The sequence below is a fragment of the Lampris incognitus genome, chromosome 3, assembly GCF_029633865.1.
Source record: "Lampris incognitus isolate fLamInc1 chromosome 3, fLamInc1.hap2, whole genome shotgun sequence".
NCBI classification, from domain to species: domain Eukaryota; kingdom Metazoa; phylum Chordata; class Actinopteri; order Lampriformes; family Lampridae; genus Lampris; species Lampris incognitus.
The window spans coordinates 25,432,495-25,448,159 of record NC_079213.1 but is presented as its reverse complement, the minus strand read 5'-3'; the positions used below and the strand labels follow the sequence as shown (position 1 = coordinate 25,448,159).

At 49.5% G+C, this 15,665-nt stretch overlaps 1 protein-coding gene across 1 annotated transcript in view; it reads right to left on the bottom strand.

The window, feature by feature from the left end:
- Positions 1–8,887: 8,887 nt before the first annotated feature.
- The window catches only part of apaf1 (apoptotic peptidase activating factor 1), an 82,989-nt gene continuing 76,211 nt past the window's right edge, over positions 8,888–15,665 (bottom strand). Inside the window, exon 27 of the mRNA XM_056276509.1 lies at positions 8,888–10,700. Coding sequence (XP_056132484.1) covers positions 10,554–10,700 — 147 coding nt within the window. The 3' untranslated portion in view covers positions 8,888–10,553. The remainder of the gene's footprint in view (positions 10,701–15,665) is intronic.

The window sequence follows — 15,665 nt, the reverse complement described above, 5'->3', positions numbered from 1 at the left end:
GGAACCGCTCACAAAGTCCGTTGCTCTGCAGGTTGTACGCCGTAGTGCGGTTGATCTTCACCCCCAGGTGCTCAGCGACCGCCGTCCAGAGCTCCGAGGTAAACTGGGAGCCCCGGTCGCTCGTGATGTCACCAGGCGTGCCGAAACGGGCCACCCAGCAGCCGATGAACGCCCGTGCTACCTCTGCTGCCGTCGTGGAGGACAAGGGAATAGCCTCTGGCCACCTGGTGGCCCTGTCCACAATAGTGAGGAGGAACGTATAACCACGGGAGGGGGGCAGGGGACCCACCAGGTCAACATTGACGTGGTCAAACCACCTCTCTGGAACCACAAACGGCGCCAAAGGGGCCTTGGTATGGCGGTGCACCTTGGCGCGTTGGCACGCCACACACGAGCCGGCCCAGGCTCTAACACCCTTACGGAGCCCAGGCCAAACGAACTTGACGCTCACCAGCTTGGTCGAGGCCTTCACTCCCGGGTGGGAAAGGCCGTGGACGGTGTCGAAAACTCGGCGCCGCCAGGAAGTAGGCACCAGGGGGCGCGGTTGACCAGTGGAGATGTCACAGAGGAGGGTGGTGTTGGCCGCGTCGAACGTCACGTCCTCCAGCCGTAGCGCCGTAGGGGTCGACCGGTAGTCTTGAACGGTCGTGTCCTTGGCTTGGTCCGCTGCCATAGCGGCGTAGTCGAGTCCCAAGTGAACGGCGTTAACAACCGCCCGTGAAAGGCAGTCGGCGACGAAGTTGTCCTTGCCCGACACGTGTTGTATGTCCGTGGTAAACTCGGAAACCGCCGCGAGATGGCGCTGCTGACGCCCAGACCATGGTTCTGAGGTTTTGGCCAAACAGAACGTCAGCGGTTTGTGGTCCACGAAAGCGGTGAACTGTCGGCCCTCCAATAGGAACCTAAAGCGTCTGGTTGCGAGGAAGAGACCCAGTAGTTCCCTATCAAAGGTGCTGTATTTGCGCTCGCTCTCACGGAGTTGTTTACTGAAGAACGCCAACGGCTGCCAGCCCCCCCCCCCACTGCTCACACACGGCCCCCATGGCGTAGTCGGAGGCATCCGTTGTAAGGGCTATGGGGGCGGCAGGCGACGGGTGAGCTAGCAGCGCAGCGTTGGCCAGCGCGGTCTTGGCAGCCACAAAAGCCTCGTCCATCCCCGAAGACCAGTCCAGCACGTCCTTAGACTTCTTACCCCGCAGGGCCTCATACAGGGGACGCATGATGTGGGCGGCACGGGGCAGGAAACGGTTATAAAAGTTCACCATGCCCAGGAATTCCTGCAGCGACTGTACAGTGCGGGGGCGGGGGAACATGGTGACAGCCTCAACCCTGGCAGGGAGGGGAACGGCCCCCTGTGGAGTGATGTGGTGCCCGAGGGAGGTGATGGACGACTCCCCGAACTGACACTTAGCTAGGTTGATGATGAGGCCGTGTTCGCTGAGCCTGTCGAACAGCTGTCTGAGGTGCGTCATGTGTTCCTCCGCCGACGCGCTGGCCACGAGGATGTCGTCTAAGTACACAAACAAAAATGGCATGTCGCGGAGCACAGAATCCATAAGGCGTTGAAACGTCTGCGCCGCCCCTTTAAGGCCGAAAGGCATACGTAAGAACTCAAAGAGCCCAAAGGGTGTGATGACAGCCGTTTTTGGGACATCCAGTGGGTGGACCGGCACTTGGTGATACCCCCGCACTAAGTCGATTTTGGAATAGATGGCAGCGCCCGCCAGGTGGGTAGAGAAATCTTGTATGTGCGGTATGGGGTACCGGTCGGGGGTCGTGGCATTGTTTAGGCGACGGTAGTCCCCGCACGGGTGCCAACCCCCGTCGACCTTAGTAACCATGTGAAGAGGGGAAGCCCACGGGCTGTCAGAACGGCGGACAATGCCGAGGCGCTCCATAGTCGAAAACTCCTCCCTGGCTATTGCGAGCTTGGACGAGTCGAGGCGTCGGGCCCGGGCGTAAACTGGGGGGCCTACTGTGGTGATATGATGTTCCACGCCGTGCTTGGCCACCGCCGAGGAGAAGGTGGGTGTGGTGAGCTCGGGGAAATTGGCGAGCAGGCGTTGGTATGGATCCCCGGTGGAGAGTGTGTTAGCGAGGCACAGCGCTCCAGCCCCCCCAAGCGTGCAGGGGTATGACGCAAAAGAGACGGCATCAATCACGCGACAGTTTTTAACATCCACCAGCAGGTTGAAAGCACAGAGGAAATCCGCACCTAGGAGCGGGGTGGATACAGCAGCCATCACAAAGTCCCAGCCGAAACGTCGGCCGCCAAAACACACGTCCACATGTCTGATACCGTACGTCCGAATGGACGTGCCGTTGGCGGCGTCCATCTGGGGGCCGTGACTGTCGGTCATCGTGTCCACAGCTTGTGCTGGTAGTATGCTGCGTTGAGCGCCAGAGTCAACCAGCAGCCGCCGGCCCGACAAGGAGTCTCTGATGAACAACAGCTTGCAGTCACGGCCGGCGCCCATAGCCGTTAACGAGCGCCGGCCTTGGCGTTTCCCTGAACCCTGTAACTGCAGGGTTTGCGACACTGTTTTGCTTTTGCCCCAAACCTGGCATGGTAATAACAGAGCCCGTCATCAGGTTGGCGGCGGGCTGTCACCGCAGCCGCGGTGTCCATATAGTCGTACACAGGTGGTGGTGGGGCGGTCTGGTGGGGTAGCAGGGCATGCACAAACTGTTGCCGGTTGGCCAGGAAAACCCTGTCTGCTTCAGCAGCTAGAGAACGGTAGTCCTTGGAGGCGGCAAGAGGAGAACTGGCCAGTGCTGTGCGTACAGGTGCGGGGAGCTGCCTCAGAAAAATGTGTGTGAAAAGAAAGGCCGGATCAGCCGATCCCAGCACAGACAGCATTTTTTCCATTAACTCAGACGGTTTGCCGTCGCCGAGGCCATTCAGGGACAGTAAACGGTCTGTCTTCTCCAGCTCCGACAGTTCAAATAGTTTCAGGAGGAATGTCTTTATAGCATCGTACTTGCCAGCAGCTGGCGGAGCTTCCAACAGTGTCATTGCTCGCGCCGTTGTCGATGCGTCTAACGCCGCCACTACGTGGAAGTACTGCGTTGCATCCTGCGTTATCCCTCTCAGCTGGAACTGGGCTTCCACATGTTGAAACCACGGCCGTGGATTATGCTGCCAAAAGTCGGGTAGCTTCACAGTAGCGGCGTAAATGCTAGCGTTAGCAATAGCCATGTTGTTAGCACCGGCGTCGGGAGCGGGTACCACGGCAGCATTATTCCCGGCGTCTTCGTTGTCAGACATACTCGTATTAGTGGTTCGATCACGTCGGGGTCACCAATGTGGAGTTAGAAAACAACGAGACAGGAGACGTGAGAGTAGACGTAGTCGAGGTAGTTTACTAGCTCCAACTTAGCATGTCATACATCTGACGACACTGAACTGACTGTGAACCGGAAGCGGAAGTGCATTATCTGACCCCTCGCCTCATCCCTTAAAGGTACACCGTCCTCTTAGGTGAATGTCTCTCGATATATAGATGTGGATCACCACAATTCCACTGTTTTTAACCTCGGCTTGGTTTAAAGAAAAAACTGATCTTGAATGTGTGCAATGTAAGGCTCGACGGGCGGCCGGGGCAAGATGGCCGACCGGTGTTGGTAAGCCACCTGCTCTCTGTGCGCACCCACCTTGACCGTTAGCCAGTCTGTACTGTGTATTACTCTCCTGGTTGATTAGTGGGATCAGGTGTTTAACTGCTGAACAAAAACCTGCACCCACACCGGCCCTTTGTGGACAGGATTGCCCACCCCTGGCCGCCAGAGTGTGGCCTCCTTACCAAAGTCGTAACCCATTTTAAAATTGGGCCTTGTGGATCTAAAATGAGCCAAGAGTCGGCGCCTGAATCCCCTATTTCTCGCGTCAAGCATTTTTTTAGAAACAGATTTCAGTGGACTGTCTAAGAGGAAGAACGTTTACGATCCTTGACTCCTTGAATATGCCGCCATACATTTTTGTACCGGCGTCATGACGGGCCAGATGCTGCGATACATCCGGCCCGGATCCGGCCCAGTTTCATTTTGCTGTCTTGCCCAGCCATCTCACCAATTATAATAATCAATCATGAGACAACTGTCTCGGAGACAACTTTTATTTCATTCTGACTGGATAATTATCAAGAGAGTGGGTCAAGCTATGTCATATATCTGTGGAGCCCGAGGAGGGCCCTTTTCATATGGTAGATCCGGCATAGCCCGGACCCAAGGTTTCCCAGCAGAACATTGCTCAGCCCAGGGCATCAGACCGCCGGCTTGCCTTCTTCCCATGGTCACCAACCCTGCTCCTGGAGAGCTACCATCCTGCCGGTTTTTACTCCAACCCTAATTCAACACACTTGATTCTACCTAATTGAACCAGATGTGTTACATTAGGGTTGGAGTGAAAACCAGCAGGATGGTAGCTCTCCAGGAGCAGGGTTAATGACCACTGCAGCATCCTGGTGCCATCTCTTCCCCAGGTAAATGGCACACATGCACCCAGCTGTCCACATTATATAAAGGCAACCGTGGTTCATCAGACCAGGTCACCTTCTTCCACTGCTCCATGGTCCAGTTCTGATGCTCATGTGCCCATTGTAGGGACTTTTGACAATGGACAGGGGTCATCATGGGCACTCTTGACTGTTCTGCAGCTACGCAGCAAGTTGTGATGCACTGTGTGTTCTGACACCTGCCTATCATTGTCAGAATTAACCTTTTTAGGCAGTTTGAGTTCAGTAGCTCTTCTGTGGGATCAGACCAGACAGGCTAGTCTTCGCTCCCCATGCATATCAGTGGGCGCCTATGACCGTCACCAGTTCACCTTCATTGGGCCACTTTTGTCTGGTACTTACCACTGCATACAGGGAACACCCCACAAGACCTGCCGTTTTGGAGATGCTCTGACCCAGTTGTCCAGCCGTCACAATCCTGGCCCAGGTCGGAGTCACTCAGATCCTTACACTTGCCCATTTTTCCTGCTTCCAACACATCAACTTGAAGATCTGACTGTTCACTTGCTGCCTAATATATCCCACCTCTTGACAGGTGCCCTTGTGACGAGATAATGTTATTCACTTACCTGTCAGTGGTTTTAATGTTTTGGCTGATCGGTGTATTTCCTAAGACTCCCTGCAAATCACTGAAGTCCACTTTTCATTCCAGCCCGCTTTGAGTCCACCGAGGATTTACGTATTCAGATTTACATCATTTCATTTTCTAATACTTAACTGCTGTCATTGCAAATGGCGGGACATTGCAAGTAAGACAGGTTTACGTGTTGATTTTTGTTTGACATGTCACATTTGACACAAGCTACGGTCATTGTGTTTTGTTTAACGGGGTCAGATAGAGACATTTGTTTGCTGCACAGTAGTTTTATGTGATCAGAGTGAATCTTTAGCACCGGGGTATCTTGTTTTTATTCAGCTGCAAAATAGAAGACGATTTAGGGGGGGAAAAACTGCCAGAGATGCTTTTTTTTTTTTTTGCAGACCAAAACAATGACCATGTATTTTTGTCAAATTACCGCAAACTCATAATTGCATCAACATGAAGTCAAAACTGTGGGGGTAAACGTTGAGCGTACCAAGTCACTCTGTCTTATAATCAGGGGAAAATGTAATTGGTGTGGTGAAAAACATCTGGCTCTCTTTTTCACAGCTGTGCAGCGCTGCCCTCACAGCACCATAACAGTAACCGTATCTCGGAAACAAAGGGCAAAGGAAAATAAAAGGCAAAGAAGACAAAACTTGAAAGCCGCTACTGGTGCTGCAGATTTCAACTCCAAAAAAACTAAATTTTTTCCGCGGTATATATCCATTTTAGTATCTAAACAGTAAAAGCTGCGAGTGTCTCACATTTGAACCTTATTAAAATAAATTCATTACACTCTCGGCTGCACATGGTGGCTGTGACAAACCGGGATAATGCCTCTGCGATAAGGAATTTAGAAATTCTCTGACTCTGTGGGTGGGTTAGCACGGTAAGAGTCCTGGGTTCAATTCCAGCCCATTGACGTGGGGTTTGTATGCCCCCCCCCCGCCATGCTTGTTTCATCCAACAGCCCTCAATCATGCACGATAGGTGAATTAGTCTCTAAATTACCTGTGTGTGTGTGTGTGTGTCAGTCAGACTGGTGATGTGTACAGGGTGTCTCCCTGCTTTCTGCCCAATGCCTGCTGGGATCTGAATTGGATTAAGCAGGTATAGATGGACAAATAGACGGTTAATTTTCAATTTTTAGTACTCCGATTGAACTAAACGTATCGTAGCTCCTTCTAGACCAGTTGAACAGCGGTGCACTTGACTGAGTTCGGTTCCGTGTGGATCACTGGGTGACACTCAGAGCTCCAGTCCATCCTGTCCCGATGAGGGTGGAGAACATGAGGTTGGAGGAACGTGTGGGCAGCAGACGGAGCAGGACCCCTGCTGGGTCAAAGGCCTCCCCACCGGAGGAGGGCATCCAGACTGTCCGATTCACAGACGGCGCACTCTCGACATAGAGACGATGAACAAAGAACGTATTGAATTAGCAGAGGTGGAGAGAGTCGCTCAAAATCCATACTTGAGGAAAAGTAAAGATAATTAATATTTTCATGGGTGACTTCACTTTACCAACAGAAACTCTTGATGCTTTGAGTAATTTTCTGATAACAAATGTGAAAGGACATTTCCAGTCTTTTTCATAGTATTTTTCCCCCCATCATTCCTATTCATTTTTGCCTCACCGTGGAGGGTTTTTGGAGACAAGCCAAGACACACGTGGCAAACACACAGCTTCAATTTGACCTCAAACCCATGACCGACGTCTAAAAATAACGATAACCACCGAGCTACTAAGTCTTTTTAGGTCTTTCACCGCCATTGAGCGTTTCAATATCTCCTTTGGACGTTGGCCCTCAAAACAGGTCGTGAATTTATTGACTTTAACTCGTCCTTGTTTCTCCTTTGCAAGTTATTTCCCTGGATGTTTTCAGAAACGGACACATATGCGGGAATTGAACCTATAATCTATAACCTATTGGTATTTTATGCAGTTATTTCACCCAGTGAGCCATCAGCTCAGCAAACCTGTGGACACACACAAGTTTTGAGTTGAAGTTGTGTTCATGGCAGCATGAATTCACATTTGTGGCGGCCTCACCCAGTACCGTCCATGCAGTGTCTTTTTTGGGGAGGGATTTTCCCCCCCTTTTTCTCCCCAATTGTATCTAGCCATTACCCCACTCTTCCGAGCCGTCCCGGTCGCTGCTCCACCCCCCTGCCGATGCAGGGAGGGCTGCAGACTACCACATGCCTCCTCCGATACAGGTGGAGTCACCAGCCGCTTCTTTTCACCTGACAGTGAGGAGTTTCACCAGGGGGACATAGTGCGTGGGAGGATCACGCTGTTCCCCCTCCCCCTGAACAGGCGCCCCGACGAAGAGGAGGCGCTAGTGCAGCGACCAGGACACATACCCACATCTGGCTTCCCATCCACAGACACGGCCAATTGTGTCTCTAAGGATGCCCAACCAGGGTGGAGGTAACATGGGGATTCGAACCAGGATCCCCGTGTTAGTAGGCAATGGAATAGACCGCTGCACTACCTGGATGCCCCCATGCAGCGTCTTTGTTGACGTCTGCGTATAAGTTTGTCTTCGTTCAATGGCTGGGAGAGCTGTCACTGGATCGGCTGGGGGAGCCTGGTCAGCTGCGTCCTGTGAGCTCAGGGACCACGGCCCTGCCTGGAGCAACGGCCGAGGAGGTAACATTGAGGGCGGTCTGACAGGACGTGGAAGCGGGGCAGGCTAAGCTAACTGCTAACCCATGCAGACTGACAGTTCCAATAACACGGAGGCTGGGCTGGTGACGGCCTCGCCTAGCCTTGACTGTTTTTAGTGTCGTCATGCGGGGAGGTGTGTCGAGGGTGTCTGGCTGGGACAGCTGGCGTTGGATCGGCTGAGGGAGCCTGGTCTGCTGTATCCGATGGGCCCAAGGACCACAGCCCTGCCCGGAGCGGAAACATCGAGGGCGGTCTGACAGGACGCGGAAGCAGGGCAGGCTAAGCTAACTGCAAGCCCATGCAGACCGGCAGTTCCGACAGTTATCCTGGCTGTTGTTCATTCTCCTGGACAGTGATTTCTTTTTTCTTTTTTTTGTTTAGTTTGGATATGTGTTCTTGTAGTTTTTGGATGTGTGTTTGTGTTGCACTAATGTGGGCTGCAGGAAACTATATTTCATTTCGTGTGCGCAAGTGCATGAAATGAAACGACAAAGTTTTCCTGATTGCTTAAGTTTATCTGTGTGTGGTAAGAAAACGGTGAACAAATCGTTTTTGACGTGTGCGAATATATCAATTTCCTTTCAGTACAGAATCTTAAAAGGCACTTTTCCTCTACGTGGGCTTGAACACACGACTTCCAGGTTGTTCCCATTAAGCTAAGAGGCCTGTGTAGTCCTGACTGCCTTGGATCGATATTACAGCGTTGGTGCACAACAAAACCCCCTTAATGAATAAGGGACCGTGCTGCAAGTACAGTCTCGGTGTCTCTTCGTGTGTGTTGCTGGTTAAAGGGTGGTGCTTGCTTCTTCAGGAAGAGGCTTTCTTATCCATTATGAATCTCAAACATGGCCGCACACCTCCGCTCAAACATGAGAAAGAGGAGGATGAATGAGCTGTGTAAAGTTATTCTACTGTAAATCAGTATTAATCACTCACCGACACCATCTACACCTACCATCTACACCCAGAGTCCTTGTACAGAATGTATTTGCGGGTAAAACATGCATGGATGTGCCCTCATAGGCAGATAAGCCCCCTGCCTGCCATATCTCTGTCACTGCTGGATTCGATTTCTGCTCAACATAACATAATAAGAGGCAGGAACAAGTGAAAGTCGCAGCATGTTTAATGCTATGAAGTACACCCACCATGCACCTTTAACGTATGACAGTACAAATATATCCTGAACAGTTCTCAATGTTTTACGCTTCGCCTGGCAGAGAACTTCCGTGATTTGATTATCTGGAAACTTCTCTGCAGATCTGATTCAAAACACTGACCTTGAAGCACACACTCTGGACATGACAAAGGCCTGATTCCACCGCCAAAACGCATCCTTGTGTTTTGAGTTGTCCGAGTTGACAGGTTCGATGGATCAGGTGGAGGAATGCTCGATTTTCCCGTCCCGTGATTTAGGAATGACCATTAAACCGATATACCGAGACGACAGAAGGATTCGTTTTGGAGGTGTTGGAACCAGGCCACATTAACAAAGGCCTTGCGTGAACGATTGTAGTGTCTGCCGCAAAGTGCACCGAGGAACTGGCTCAGTAAGAAGACCACCTGGGGGATAGAAAGGTTCATAAAAGCAGTATATACACATGACTGGCTCATTGATACAGAAAAGGAAACGTGAGCAATGTTGATGGGTTAAGAGCACAAAAACCCATCCAACAACAAAATTAGAAAAGAGCTGTAAACCGTATTCAAGGACTGCATTTTCGTCTTCTATTTCTTACAAAACATCTACCAGTGATCTAAAGTCCAAGTACAAATGGCCTCACAAAAGATTTTGGAATCAATAGATTTTCATTGCATGTAGAGTTAAGTGCAAAAGTGGTTTTTCGGTGTGATCCTAATGGAGAGGACCTGTGTCACAAATAGAAACAAGCTTGGACCCACATTCCCATTCAGACTAAAGCATAGAATAAAACTGTTCATACAAATATGTCCAGGTTTTGGCTTTCACATGACAAAGCTTTTCTTTCTTTCTTTTAGAACCCCCCCCTTTTCCTCCCCGATTGTACCCGGCCAATTACCTCGCTCTTCTGAGCCGTCCCGGTCACTGCTCCGCCCCCCTCTGCCGATCCGGGGAGGGCTGCAGACTACCACACGCCTCCTCTGATGCATGTGGACTCACCAGCCACTCCTTTTCACCTGACAGTAAGGAGTTTCACCAAGGGGATGGAACACATGGGAGGATCACGCTCTTCCCCCCAGTTCCCCCTCCCCCCTGAACAGGCGCCCTCGACCGGCCAGAGGAGGCACTAGCACAGCGACCAGGACTCATACCCACATCCGACTTCCCACCCGCAGAAACGGCCAATTGTGGATGGGGATTCAAACCAGCGGGATTCGAACCACGGGGATTCGAACCGGCGATCCCCATGTTTGTAGGCAACAGAATAGACAGCCATGCCACCCGGACGCCCATGACAAAGATTTGAATGAATCAGCCTGGAGAAACTTCGCCATCGATGGTGATTGAATCCCTGACAATACATAGAAAACTGGAGCAGTCTAAAGGCAAGAGAGACTTGTAGATTTGACAGGACAGGTAAGGCTGATGCAGTTCATTAATTCAGACAAATTACTGGGTGCACACAATAGCTTATATCAACAGCTCACAGCAAAGCAGGCAGGTGCTTTTTTGCTGAATTTTTCATTTAAAGCTTGTGTAAAGTGGTTAACAGCTTGCATTGTTTTTCTTCCCCATTTAAGCCACAAACAATTTCCCCGTTTAGGACCTGCCACCAAGTAAACTTTCAGAGCGCCGCCGCCTCCCTCACGCCACCCTCTGGAGGACGTAGAGAGTACCGATGTTGTCGATTGTGACGAAGGTGGAGAAGTTGGGCGACACGTGGATCCTCTTCAGACTGGTGCCTGTCAGGTAGAAGGTCTGGAGGGCCTCGCCTCTCTCCACGTCCCACCACTAGGAGATAGAGAGAGCGAAAGAAAGAGAGGAGAGACAGATGGATGTAGGACAGACAAAGTATACCGTAGATGGATACAGATGGATAGGAGAGAGAAAAAATGACATGAGAGAAAGGGAAAAAAAAGCGAGTGTTCAGTTGAAAAATAAACAGACATAACCACAGTTGAATGTTTGTCTGTTGACACGTTCTGGTCTGCAGGAGAAGTCTGTTGCTCTGTTATGACTGACACGTTTCTCCATTGCAGCGGGCACCAGTCCCACCACACTGACAGGCTGGAGTCCCTGTCCTCCTGAGACACAGCCGTCTCATCATCTCATCAGCCATGCTCTTTGGTCCCCCTCACCAAACACACAAACACGCACACACACAAACACATATACGTACACAAAAACATACATGTATCACACCTGTATGTGATCATGCAAGGTTGCACACCATCACCTTGTCATCATGAGAGGAACGAACACACACACACACACACACACACACACATTCAAACTGATGCCCAGTCTACTGACAACACACAGCCCCGGTCGTTGTTGTGCAGCAGCAAGCTGAGTGATTCTGTTTAATCTCAGTTTAAAGTCGACATTTTCCACTGGCGCTCCTCCTCTCGGGCATGAAGCATCAAAGGTGCATCAAGAAGAAGAAGATGTACTTTATTAAGCCCTGTGGGGAAACGCATCTCCTCATGTATCTCATCCCAGCTGTGGAGCTAGGAGCAGTGGGCAGCTGAAGCGTCGGGGACCACCTCCAGCTCTTCTTTCCACTGCCTTGCTCAGGGGCACAGGCAGGAGTATTAACCCTAACATGCATGTCTTTTTGATGGTGGGAGGAAACCGGAGCACCCGCAGGAAACCCACACAGACACGGGGAGAACATGCAAACTCCACTCAGAAAAGACCTGGGACGGCCTGGGGTTCGAACCCAAGACCTTGCTGTGAGGCAACAGTGCTAACCACTGGGCCACCGTGCCGCCCAAGTCAATAATTTATGATGTGGCACGAGAATGAGTGTGTATATCTTTGTATGCATCTGTGTCATACACATTAACAACACACTTGAGTTTGGCCATGAAAACCCTTTACAATTTCAGTTATAGAATTACTCAGCCGAAAGCCATGCTATAATGAATTGTAAAGACTGGAGTCACTTCTACTCAACAATACATTAACCACAACAACACATTAACCACAAAAATATACTGACCACAACAATATATTGACCACATCAATACATTAACCTCAACAATATATTAACCACAACAATATATTGACCACATCAATATATTGACCACAACAATATAATAACCACAACAAAAGCAATGTGCTAAAAACAGCACTTTGTGGATCAGTTCAGTACAATGTGGAATAATACAAAGCAGCTTAATAAAGTGGATCAGAGGCTGTGTGTTGCATCTTAATTGCCAGCTGATTTATGACTATGTGCAGTGTGAGAGAAAGCGAGAGAGAGCGAGAGAGAGGCAGAGAGCGAGAGACTGTGCACTTTGGAAAGAAAGCAGGCCATAGATATAGAACTGAAGTAGTGGCGGCAACAGATGTCTAGTTTACACCACTGTGCCAATACACATACACACACACACACACACACACACACACACACACAAGCAATATTCATTAATCATACAAATGCCTCAGCAGCACTAAGTGGAGCATCTTTGAATAACGCCACTATGGAATTCATAAATTCTAGGTGGAGAGTTGATTAAACAACTGTGTGTGTGTGTGTGTGTTTGTGTGTCCTTTGATATGTGTGTCCTTCTAAATGTGTCCCTTTTTCCTGTCAGTTTGACTTCCTGTCTGTACGGTGTGTGTGTGTGTGTGTGTATATGTGTGTGTTTGTGTGTGTGTGTGTGTGTGTGTGTGTCGTTGTGCTATGACAGTGACTCAATATGGGTTCTATCCTTGCAGAAGGGTTTGCCATGCTGACTGGACTGTCTCCACTGAAACCACCAACACACACACACACAAACACACACATACACACCCTTGCGGTACAGCTTGCTTGCTAGGACTGGGGGGCTTCATAGTGAGTTTGTCAAGCTGCGTCACCTTTTCTAAGAGACATGCCCGGCTGTCAACTCACTGACAAGGCCGGAAATAGAAACATGCCCATATATTACCTCAGTAGTGTCTTTTTTTTGTGGGGGGGGCAGCTTGAGAAAGAGCACAGGGTGAACATGACCTCATGGGTGGTTCTCACTAAGGTAGCATAACACTTACAAACACAAACACACACTTGCATAACTTGTATAGGTCCGAGGCCAGCTGGCTATTAATATTTCAAACCAGTCAGCCTTCTCTCTCTGCATGTCCTCACATTTCTCTCTTATCTCATCCTCTCCTTTCTCTCACCCTCTGTTTCTCCCCAGTCCCCATCCAGTACACGGTACTGAATGACAAAACATCTTCGATGAACCAGACCATGAAAAACGTCTTGCACAGAGCAATGTTTAAAGAAATCAGTGGTCCTCATTGCTAGCCCATTGCAAGAAGTCTCAAGTTTTACATCAATTTATAATTAGTTTAGAATGGACCACAGCAACCTGGTGATGATATCTTATACAGTAAACAGATAATTACATGCTAGCTAAACACAAAGACCTACACAACATGCAGATCGTTGGTTGTGAGTTTTTACTTATTTTTGGGTATGTTTCCATAAACCACATTGAATCTTTAATTCTTAATCTCCAATTTCTATGCACACCACTTGGCTAGGTGCATAAAGTCACCCTCGTGGGCCTAGGAAACTTAGTAAGTGTCTGTGGCATTTGATTAAGTGATGAAGGGAAAAAATTAAATCCTCCGCCATCCTTCCACAGGTCTGAGCCTGTTTCACAGGTCCAAATTTAACACATCGGTGGTTGTGGGTGGCAGTTTATTCAATCCTGTAATAACTAGAGGATTTGGCGTCCGGGTAGTGTAGCGGTCTACTTCGTTGCCTACCAACATGGGGATTGCCGGTTCGAATCCCCGTGTTATCTCTAGCTTGGTTGGGCGTCCCTACAGACACAATTGGCCGCGTCTGCGGGTGGGAAGCCGGGTGTGGGTATGTGTCCTGGTCGCTGCACTAGTGCCTTCTCTGGCCGGTCGGGGCACCTGTTCGGGGGGGGGGGGGACTGGAGGAATAGCGTGATCCTCCCATGTGCTACGTCCCCCTGGTGAAACTCCTCACTGTCAGGTGAAATGAAGTGGCCGGCAACTCCAAATGTATCGGAGGAGGCATGCGGTAGTCTGCAGTAGTGCTGCACGACTCATCTAATCACAACCGCGATGGCAGCCTGTGCAATTATATAACCACAAAAGGCTGGGATTTAGTTAAATAATAAAATGTGCGTATGTGAACATCGGTTTGTGTGCAGTCTGCATATCTACACCCATAATTAAGAGATGACCAATCACTCCCCGTTTAGCCAGTGAAACATGTGCAGTCTACGGTCAAAAGACTATCCTGTGTGTTGTGTGCAGACCAGAAAGAAGGACAAAATGGATACCCATGACAACGAGCAGGTTAAACCTGATGAACTGGTGGCAAAAAAAAGAAGCAATCTCTGTTATATGGCGATATTATTGGATTCAAGCTCAGCAACATTGCGCAGAAAGAGGTACTGTGTAAAACATGCAAAATGAAAGCCACTACATGTCGTGGCAACATGACAAATTTGTATTATTAGTATACGTATAAAGTTGTTTATTAATATCGCAATCGCAATATAACTTTTTGTGCAGCACGAGTCTGCAGCCCTCCCCGGATCGGCAGAAGGGGTGGAGCAATGACCAGGAAGAGTGGGGTAATTGGCCCAGTACAATTGGAAAGAAAAAAGGGGAAAAAATCCAAAAAAATAATAATAATTAGAGGATCGCACCAGGCAGTGTACCAATATCGGGTAAAGTAGGGTTATTCTGTATAAAAGCGTATATTAAAAGGAGCAGAGAAAATTTTTGTAACGGCATCTCTTAGACGGATTCAGCATTAAGTGAGTTAGTGTTAACCGACGCTGTGCACCAAGCTGCAATACATTCCTCTGGGGCAACAGCACTCGCCAAATAACGTCCACTACACAAGCCGTTCTGTCACACTAACAGACTCAGAATATGATGAGAAGAGTGAAGAGCCTTATCTACGATATCTATCATGAAAAGACGCGTTTATCAATACATCTCTAACCCTGCAGAGCAGAGGTCTTGCTCTGTAATGAAGAGAGGAGTGAGTGGTTGCAGGGAGATGACAGTGGAAGTGTGGGAGTCAGAGAGAAGTGCAAAGAAGAACAAGTAAAAAAGCTGCACCACTATGTTGACTGACTGACTATACTGGGCTTGTCTCTTCATAACGGATGGTGTTTTCACACACTTCATATAGTATCTGGAGCCTGTTGGTGCCAAAAAAAAAAACAGCTCTTCTGCAGGATGTTATTTAGTGAAGGATTACATCGCAGCTTGGCGCGCAGCAGTGGGATGACATGAGCTCACTTGGTACTGAATCACTTCAGAGGATTTTGCTACCCGTCGCTGGGTTTGACTCCCAATACTAGGAAAATTGGGCTTATGTTAAAAAAATACCGCAGCTTTCATTTAAGTTTCATACACAGACAACCTTCTGAAGTGATCAAGTTAAACTGCTTTCCCCCTGGGGTGTCGGGGTGGTGTGGTGGTCTATTCCAGTGCCTACCAACACGGGGATTGCCGGTTTAAAGCCCTGTGTGACCTCCGGCTTGGTCGGGCATCCCTACAGACACAATTGGCCATGTCTACGGATGGGAAGCTGGATGTGGGTATGTGTCCTGGTTGCTGCACTAGCGCCTCCTCTGGTCAGTCTAAGTGCCTGTTCAGGGGGGAGGGGGAACTGGGGGGAATAGTGTGATCCTCTCACGCGCTACGTCTCCCTGGTGAAACTCCTCACTGTCAGGTGAAAAGAAGCAGCTGGTGACTCCACCTGTA